The sequence below is a fragment of the Monodelphis domestica genome, chromosome 6 (genome assembly GCF_027887165.1).
Source record: "Monodelphis domestica isolate mMonDom1 chromosome 6, mMonDom1.pri, whole genome shotgun sequence".
NCBI lineage: Eukaryota > Metazoa > Chordata > Mammalia > Didelphimorphia > Didelphidae > Monodelphis > Monodelphis domestica.
In genome coordinates, this window is record NC_077232.1 from 249,628,707 (window position 1) to 249,639,074 (window position 10,368).

At 39.5% G+C, this 10,368-nt stretch overlaps 1 protein-coding gene across 1 annotated transcript in view; it reads right to left on the reverse strand.

The window, feature by feature from the left end:
• Positions 1-10,129, reverse strand: part of ENPEP (glutamyl aminopeptidase) — a 126,741-nt gene extending 116,612 nt beyond the window's left edge. The window contains exon 1 of the mRNA XM_001363884.4: positions 8,787-10,129. Within this exon, the coding sequence (XP_001363921.2) occupies positions 8,787-9,430 (644 nt within the window). The 5' untranslated portion in view covers positions 9,431-10,129. The remainder of the gene's footprint in view (positions 1-8,786) is intronic.
• Positions 10,130-10,368: the final 239 nt, after the last annotated feature.

Consider the following 10,368-nt stretch of genomic DNA (forward strand, 5'->3'; position numbering starts at 1 on the left):
ATATGCCCAAACTCTCCCACATTCAACTTGGTCTCCCTGCCAAACCCTAAACAAAGCTGGCACTATAGGACCTTGAGGCACGGACTACGATTGTCTCTGAAGAATTAAAAATGAAAGCCATATAGAACACAATGGGAAAGACATGTGGTACATGTGAGCAGGTCGCAACATATCACCAAAAAAGACCTTTAAAGAAAACAGAAATAAATTATGTTATTGAGGAAATAAAAAAATCAGAAGAAAATCTGGGCTAGATGCATGGCAAAGGTAAAAGATAGCAGGTGACCAGCTAGAGAACTCCACTGATACCTTTGTGTGTCAGAAAATTTTAAGAAAAGTCTTTAGTGTGGTTGTTGGCAGGAAAAAAGGAGGAAGATCTTTAGCATGTTTTGTGTATCACCAGGCTAACTTCTGGAATTGCATGGACAAGAGGTCATGCAGGACAGGCAGATACAGATTGGTTGCAAGAAGCATCACTGAAGGAACATTCAATTCTATGAGATCACAGATCCATGAGAATCCTATTATTGCATTTGTTTTTATTGTATTTGTTTCTAAAGCTAGCACTAACATCTTTGGATAGTATACCAGTTTCTAGAGATGGTGGGAACTTCTGAAGTCATCTCATCCAGCTCCTAATATTATATATAAGAAAGTTGGGGTTCAAAGAAGTTAAATAATTTATCCACCTCAAGTTCTGGGACTCCATATTCAGCACTAATTCTACTATAATAGATAGGCTACCTCTAAGCTCCTAGAAGGAAGATCCTATACCTCTGGCATCGCTATTTTTCCCACAGTGCCTTGCACATAGTAAGCCCTCTGTAACTATTTTTCAAATCAGTAAATATGTTGGGAAGAGGTGATAGAACTACTAAAAGCATCAAAAAAGAAACTTGGCATGTCCTGAACTTTAAAATGTCACACTCAATTACATTTTTTAGAATATAATTCTAAAAATATGATGGAGGATGAAGGGAAATTCTGAATCAAGATTGAGAAGGAGAGGGAAAAAATTCAGAGCTTTAAAGGAGGATGAAATAAAGAAAAGCTTTCAGGGGCTAGTTGGTGGCTTAGTGAATTGAGAGACAAGCCTAGAAAGGGAAGATACTGAGTTCAAATCTGGTCTCAGACACTTCCTAGCTTTGTGACCCTGGGCAAGTCACTTAACCTCAATTTCCTAGTCCTTACCACCCTCTGCTTTGGAATTGATACTTAGTATTAATTCTAAAACACAAGGTAAGGGTTTGTTTGTTTTTTAAAGAAAGGAAGAAAGAGAGACAGAGACAGAGAAAGGAAAGGAGAAGGAAGGAAGGAAAAGGAAAGGAAAGGAAAAAGAAGAGAAAGTTTTCACCTATAGGGAGAGAGAGTGTCCAAGTGCAGAGAGTTACAGATGCTGAGGTGGAGGCAAGGAAGGAAACCATACCAGGAAGTCAAGAGATTTCCACACCAGGGTGAGTTAGGAAGCAGAATGTATTGTGTAGAATAATAACAACCATAATCATAGCTAACATTTATGAAATGCTTTATGGATTGTGTGCAATCACTTAAATATATATATATGATCTCATTTGATCCTCACAACAACCCTGTGAAATAGGTGCTATACTCATTTACAAAAGAGGAAACTGAAGCTGAGAGAGATTCAGTGACTTGCCCAGGGTCATGTAACCAATAAGTGTCTAAGATGGGGTTGCACTCAATTTTTTTCTGACTTTAAATGAAATATTTTATCCACTTTTCCATCCAACTAGTAGGAATAGGACAAAAATAATATGTATATCTGTGGTGAGGGAGATGGGGAGATTCTAGACCACTGACAGGCAAGAGGAAAGAATTCTGGGATCATTTGGAATGGGATGGGGGGGGATTTCATAATGTCTTTTGAGGTTAGCCTTCCAGAGATAAAATTTAGAGGGCTGATTATAGCCCTAGGGAACTATGGTGCTGCATCCTTGATTTAACCCAAGAAAACTACTGGTGCAGAGAAAAGAATGCTAGATTTGGTGTCAAAGTGTGTTGAAATCAGAGCTTTGGTGCTATTAATGTTACCTCAAACAATTCTCAGGATCTTGTTTTTACATCTGTAAAATAAGAGGGGGAAGGGTAGATGGACTCTAAAGTCTCTTCTTTAAATCTACGATATTGTGATCCTGTGATAGCCCAGGAAAAGTGACTCAACTTGTTTTGGTTTATTTCCCCAAGCCCCATGCTAAGACTAGCCTCAGCAAAGAGAGGGGGTCATTGTCCCTCCTACTGGATGAAGAGAGCTCCCTTCACTCTCTCCATGAGTCACCCTTTCCCCTGTGCTTCTCCCGCTCTGAGTGCCAAGGTAGCACACTGGCAAAGAGTCTGGTCTTTCTGAGGGGTGCCTCCAATTCTGTCAGTCCTCATTTGTAAAGCTAAAGCAGAAAACATGGAGGTGGAGGGTGATATGATTACTAATGCTGTGCTTTAACACGGACAAATCTCACATAGATTTTTACAGTGACTTGTAGTTGTACCCTGCGTGTTTCCTACTGAGAGGCAAATGATACATGAATGGCAAGTAAGACTTCCAAAATCAACTTTTTTTAAATCCATAAGACACATCAATAACACGCAATGAATATTTCTGGAAGACAAGTGACAGAGAATCAGAGAGACAGAGACAGAAAGACAAAGAGAGAGAAAGGCAGAAGTGGACGGGCAAAGACAGAAAGATAGAGACAGAGAAAGCAGCCTACAGAGACAAATGGAGGGAGAAACACAGAGGAGAGACAGAAAGATAGGGAGAAAGAGACAGAGAGAGCTGGGAGACAGGAAAAGGAGGAAGGAAGACAGAGTGCCGGCTGACCAAACAGCTCTAATACCAACAGGTGGCCAATAACCAAGTCCAATATTAGTAGTAGTTCAACTCATCATAAAGCAGGGAATTATTATGGAGTTCATGTTAACTTCTACTCTACTTCCTAATTGCATTTCAAATATGGAAGTTGGAATACACAAGGCATTTAACTTTTATGAAGGTCATAAATTCAGAAACCTGCTATTATATTGAAGAGATACCACTCTAATGGCGCTCATTCTTGTCCAAGTTCCTTCTACCAAAAACAGTTTCTCCCCTTTCTTTCTTATGTCTGGATGGGACCTACTGAAGCTTATAAATCCATCTACAATCTCTTTCAGGGTTAGCAATCCACAGAAAAGAGAAGGCTGGTCAGTCCAAGTAAGATTTTACAACTTGTTCCAGAAGACTTTCAAAACCACCACACATCCAAGAAAGCACTGGCAATGTACCATGTAATGTGAGAGCCCTTGCCTGATAACTGATTAAACCCGTGGTAAACTTTGGAATCTGTCAGTCTCCGAATGGAATCTGGAAAAGCTTAGGTAATCTTCCTTACAACTCATTTTCTTCCCACTGTATTTCTTACTTTCAGACTGACCACTGAGACAAAACTGAGTTTGGGTCTTGCCTTGTTTTTCTCCAACATATGTCAAGAATGGGGAAGGAAATGAGCATTTATTAAGCACCCATTAGCTGCTAAACACTTTTACACTGATCTCATCTCATCCTGACAATACCTCTGGGTAATAATTTCAATTCTTTCTCCCATTTTACAGTTGAGGATATAATTAGAAAACTTTAAGACTTTGGTCAGTTCTTGGAATGTGATTTTTAGAAATATGTAACTGTGATTTGTCGTAATAATTTAGTCTTGGACCAGAGTCTGTGTATATAATCAGATTAAGAATGTAGTCCCATGATATCATTGAGTTATAATCTTAAGTGTATGTGTAATCATGTTAACCATAAGTGAGTTACTATGTCAATCCTAGGTGTGTGGATCTATTTTAGAATGTATTTTATATCAAACTCTAAAAGGCTACAGGGACCCCAAAATCACCCAAAGGTCATGGAGGCCAGGATCCCTTGGAGGGCCCTGCAGTGAGTGGGCAAGAGCCCACAAGGGCTTGGGGTCATGGGGGATAGGGACAAACATAAAACCATAAAAGTATGTGTATTTTGCAATTTGAGGTCTCAAATTTTGGACTGGAGGAGAAATCAGCAGACCTCTGTTCTTATGTTTTCTTTGTTCACAAAAAAGCCCAGAAGGCTCCCAGAATCTTTTCTTAACAATGAAAATGTCTCAGAAGCGACTTGCCTAAAGTAACACAGCTAATAATTATCTGAGGCTGGATTTGAACTCAGGTCTTCTTATTTAAATCTGAAAACTTTATCCTTTATACCAGTAATGCTGAACCTTTTAGGGGGGTGGATGATGTCTGCGAACACATGAGGAGAGGGGATCAGTCCCTCTGATTTTCTAGTAACAAGCTCTGGCAAACTATGTGCTAGAGTGACAGCTCCTGTGCCCACAGAGAGGGCTGTGCCATAGGTCTGCCATCATGGCTTTATATCATCTCAGTGCCTCTCAGTAAGTATTAACAAAAGGAATTAAGAAAGTTATAATTCATGATATAGGCCTGAGACTTTTTCCATACAAGAATGCCTGATATAAAACCCATCCATAAGACCTTGTTCCATATTTGACTCCCTTTCCTACGATATACTGTTTCTGTAATAACCCATATGATTTCATTACTATACTGTTTCTGTAATAACCCATATGATTTCATTACTATACTGTTTCTGTAATAACCCATATGATTTTATTACAATGAAGCATTTATTGAGTTCACAGCTTTTAAAAAATGTGAAAATCAGCATAAATAGATAGAAAAAAAAAAGACTATCCAAGTAACTGCTTGGGTCTATATATTATTTTATCTAATTCTTTCAAAATGGATTATTTTATTGAAACTTTCCCAATGCGTCCTCCTTCCTTGTGCCATGGTATTGATAATGGTTGTCAAAATCTATGCCAAGGAAACATAAGCTCTGGAAGATGCCACTAAGGTGGAATGGCTTTGGATAAGAATTTGACAATTGTCTTGAATATGGGCCATCTAAGGGCCAGTCTAGCTAAGTTGGAGAAGCTTTTCTTCAGAGGGTTCTCTCTGAGATGATGATTTATTTTTAGCTACAACAACTCCTGAAGGCCATCTCTCAAGGCATAGAAGGGTTTGGGATCTCTATTCAGAAGAGTACCTCACTGATGAAAACACAGAAGCTAATGACATTTAAGCAGAACTTCCTGATTCATTGGTTGCCTTACATGAATTATTTCATTTGAGCCTCATCATAAGTCTTTGAGATAACCAGGGTGGATTTCATTATCCTCCTTTTTCAGATTAAAAGACTCAGAATGCATGAGTGATCTGACCAGTGCTAGTGAGTTACAAAGCTGGGATTTGGGTCAGGTCTTCACTTCTAAATGTAATATTAAGACAGAGTTTCCATATGATTCACACAGAAATTGTGATGTTAACATGGAGATTCCCAAAAACTATGCAGAGAAAAAAGTTTCTTATGATTGTTTTTTAACTATAATCAGTAATATCACCTCCATGGCAAGATCCATATGAACTAATACAAAGTGAAGGGAGAAGAACTGGAGATCACTATAACAGCAATGTTATAATGGCAACTAGCTGTGATAGACTTGACTCCTCTGATCAATACAATGATCCAAGACAATTCCAAAGGACTCGTGATGAAAAAGTGCTCTCTATCTTGAGAGAGAGAATGGATGAACTCTGAGTACAAACTGAAATATAATTGTCTTACTTTATTTTATTGCTTTAAGAAATATAGCTAATATGGAAATATGATTTTTAGGCTTTCACATGTATAATTGATATCCTATTGTTTGCCTTCTTAGTGGGTATGGGAGGAGGTGGGATGAAAAGAGAGAATTTAGAATAAAAATTTAAAAGAATGTTTTTTAAAATAATAAATTAAAGAAAATATTTTTAAAAATATATATAATGCCATCAGAAGGGTAGCAAGGTGACTCAGGCTAGAGTTAAGAAGACCTGTATTCTAATCTAGCCTCAGACATTTCCTAATTGTGTGACCCTAGGCAAGTCATTTAACCTCCATTGCCTAGCCCTTATTGCTCTTCGGCCTTGGAGTCAATACACAGTAGTAATTATAAGATGGAAGATAAGGGTTTAAAAAAAAAAGAATGCCATATCTAATATAACATGGGGTTTATTTAATTATTTGCTTAATAGACTGAAACAGTTTCTCTGTGTGGTCAGCAAACCCTTTGGGAGTCTGTAAGGGGGCCTGTAAGGTTAAAATTCTTTTCATAATAATGCTAGACATTATTGATTATTAACATACTGTTCCCTTTCTCAACTACGTATCTATGTGAGACTGGATTTTCTTCATCCAAAACATATCACAACATACTAAAAGCAAAAGCAGATATGAGAATCCAGCTGTCTTCTATTAATCTAGATATAAAAGAGATTTGCAAAAAAAAAATGTGTAAACAATGACACTCCATTGCTATTTTTTTGAAAAGTTATTTTTCACAAAAATGTCAATTATGTTGACATATAACTGGTTTATCATTGTCTTACATTAATAAATATTTTGAGATTTTATCACTTTCTGTTTCTAGCATATATAGCATATTGAAACTTTCTGTTTCAATGGGTATAACACACATAAACAAACATTCATTGGGGCCCTCAGCAATTTTTTAGAGGACTGTAGGGGTCCTGAGACCAAAGGATCTTGAGAATTCCTGCCAAAAAATGAGGAACCTTTTCACAGACGTGCCAATTTTCACTAAAGTAATGATAAGAAAGACTAAGGTGGGAAGAAGGATAAGAAAAGCCAGGAGGGGAAGAGTCAAGACAACCTATCACTTTTCATTTTTTATCTTTCATTATAGCAGCTCTGGCATTTTACAGCAGGCATCCCTTCATAGCCATGGCAACTGGATCAGAAAGCAATGAAATGGCCAATACTAAAGGTTTCTCCATCTTCCCTGGATTCTTCCATAAAACATTGCATCTACCTTTAGTTTGAGGGTTTCTATTCCTGGCTTCTGTAGCTTAACTTTTGCTTTGGGAATAGCCAAAGGTCAAGTAATTATGTGTGTTGGATGCATTTAAAAAATTGCTTCCTTAACTACAAATATATCTGCTTGGTAGCTCTTTTTATAGCAGCTAAGAACTAAGGTAACGCCTCCTTCTTCCTGGGTATCTAGTAAAAGAATATCAATTGTTCATGAGTAACTATCTAGTAAAAGAACTTATTATGCCATAAGAACAGATGAAAACAATGGTTTCAATGAAACCTCATAAGATACATATGAACAATGCAGTGAAATGAGCAAAAAGAGAACAATTTACATTGTGTTATAAATATATTCTATACATATACAAATTACATAGGGGGAAAAAAACCTTAAAAGTTCTTAAGAGTGCTTGACTGATCAGTACAATGACCAACCACTCTTTTAGGGGACTACTTACTAAAGTAAACCTCAATGTGAGGTGTTAGAACCAAGCTGGTGAATGAGACAGATTTTTTTTAGATATGGATGATACAGGATAGATTTTACTTGACTACACATTTTTAGAGGATTTTGCTATTCTTTCTTTTATTTCCCCCCACTGGTGAGAAGGGATGGGAGAGGGAGAAAAACTGATTTCTAGAAACTGAATGAAAAATTTTTGAAAAAATTTAAAATTTTGAAATTTTGGGGAAATTTTAGTTCTAAAGAAGTAAAATAATATACCTGTTTGAGAAACAGTATCTGAGATGGAGAGAACACCAACAGGGAACTTAACAGTGGAAACTCACAAGTGTGGTATTGAAGAATTCTAAACCGTGCTTATATTTAAATGGACACAGATTGACAGGGAGGGTTAGGGAGGAGTGGGGGGGGGGGGGCGGGGAGAGAGAAGGATAAACCCAAGAGTTTCCAAGGCAGCACAGGAAAATTGATTCTCTTGATTCCTTCTCCCAAGCCACAGCCTGGCTCTATCCCTAGCAAAAGGGTGTGGAGAACTTTTTTTGGACTTCATTATAGTACTACTATAATATGTCTTTTATGCCAAAAAAAAAAAATGGAAAGAAAAGCTGGGTAAGATTCAGAGCCTTGGGCTCAGCATCACCATCCAATGAGGTATAATAAACATCTATTCAGCTATTCATGACTCAGCCACTGATCTACCACATTGATGGGGATGGTAACCCTTTCCGGGATATCCTTTAACCCCTTTGGGTCCCAGTTTCTCCCCACCTCTTATGGTATTGTCAAATTTAGCAAGACTGTTTCAAAAATCACTTGGAACTTTTCAAATTGAAGCCATTATCATTCATCCCAGAAAGTAGCATTATTACCATCTTGGGAAATTATGCAGAATAATTGCCAAACTCCAGGCAGTTTGGAATAATACTGAGGACAAGATATTGTCTGTTATGTTTTCCCTAAATACAATAAAAGGCTCTCACTCATTTCCCCCTTGGTGCAGGCCTGCCAGTACTCTGAAATGTTTTTGTTGGTACAGACAGTGTGAGGGCTTTTGTGTCCCATACGAAGGGACAAAACTGAAACAAAATGTGAAAAAAATAGCATCAACAAACAGAGCAGAAAGCAAAGAGAGAAAGGATAGGGAGTGGCTAGGTGGTTGAGCAGATTCAGAGCCAGGCCTAGAGATGGGAGGTCCTGGGTTCAAAACTGATCTCTGACACTTCCTAGCTATGTGACCCTGGGCAAGTCACTTAACCCCCATTTACCCAATCCTCTCTGCTCACCTTGGAATTGCTATACAGAATCGATTCTAAGGCAGAAGATAAAGGCTTTTGAGGAGAGGGGGGGGGAGAAAGTGGATAGAAGTGATTGAGGTAAAAAAGAGTTAAAATGAAAGTTTACTTGGTTATTCCATTTTCTGTGTAGGTAGTCCGATAAAACCCAACAAGGGAACCATTCAGCCAGCCTTGGAAGTTCATGGTCAGGTGATAGGTGCTTCCTCCATCCGTTGGAGGCAGTTCTTCCTCAGCCTCAATCACCACATACTCCTGCTTCTTGTACTCAAAGCACTTCTTCAATGGGATCTCCTCCCCAGAGGATTTCTTTAGCACTGGAGATGGCTTGGTGATCCATGTCTCTCGGAGATGCAACCACAGGTGTTTGGTCGGTTCTGTCACATTGATGTGGATGGTGACTGTGCCCGTGTAAGTATCTTCTTCCATCAGAGGCTTCACCTCCAGGTCATAGTGTACAGGGTTGATGTATGTGGGCAGTCGGAAACTTGTCCACTGGCCGCTTTCGTCAGCACTGGCCGGGCAGGGACTGTCCTGGGGTGGAGGAAGAGCTGAAGGTCCAGGAGTTCCAGGAGTTGTAGAGCCTGGGACGGTAGGAGTTTGTCCAGAGTCCTCAGAAGTGTTACAAGATCTGGTCAGTCCCACTGAAAGTCCTACTATTAGTCCCACAGCAACCACGACCGCACAGATAATGGCCACATGCTTTTTTCTTATACAATACCTCTTAGGCGTCTCATACTCCAAAGAATTCATTTTTGTTTCCAAGGCTAAGGAGGGACCATGAAGAGGATACCAGATTTCACGACTTTCAGCAGACTTGCTTTTTTTCCAATTTGGAAAGGAACTCCAAGCTGACGGTCTCTGTTTTCTATTCCCACACCTCCTGGTTGGCCCGCCTATTTCCCTCTCCCCTCACATTCCTACCGGTCACTCAGTTAATGAGTACGCACACGGAGGCTAACACACCCACTAGGAGAGACACTCTCGGCAGCCAGAGAGGAAAATGGGGGAACAAAAGGCACTCAGCTGCTGGAGGGAGACTTCAAAGTCTGAGAGGGAAAAAAAGAAACCGGTGTTCCGACTCCCCTTCTAAACTGCAAATCCGCATGTCTCCCTCCTACCCCTGCTACCTAAAGCGCCCCAGCGAGTTAAACTTAAAACAGCGCTGGGCTTAGCAGCAACTGGAGGGCAGTTGTACGCCAAGGCACTGTCAGCAGCTTGGAGAGAGACCGAGACAGAGACAGGGAGGCAGAAGCCGAGAAGGAAAGAGAAGCTGAGCGGAAAGGAGAAAGTGGAGACCAGAAACAGGGAGAAAGAAATACAGAGAAAAGGAGAAGCAGAGCCAGCGACAGAGACAGACAAGCAGAGAGACAGAAGCAGAAGCAGAGAGGGAAAGAGAGAAGCAGAGAAGAGAGAAAGTGGAGACGAAGACAAAGAAACAAAGAAAGAGAAAGAAATAGACCGAGAAAAAAAAGCACAAACCAAGAACAGGGAGAGACAAATAGAAAGACACAGAGAGAAAAGCAAAAAGAAAAAGAATCAGAGACAGAGAAACAGAGATAGAGAAGCACAGAGACAGGTAAACATGGAACATGAATGTAAAAAGCTACACATTGGATCAGCTAGGTAGCCCAGAGGATAAAGAACCAGGCTTGAAGACAGGAGGTTCTGGGTTCAAATCTACCCTTGGA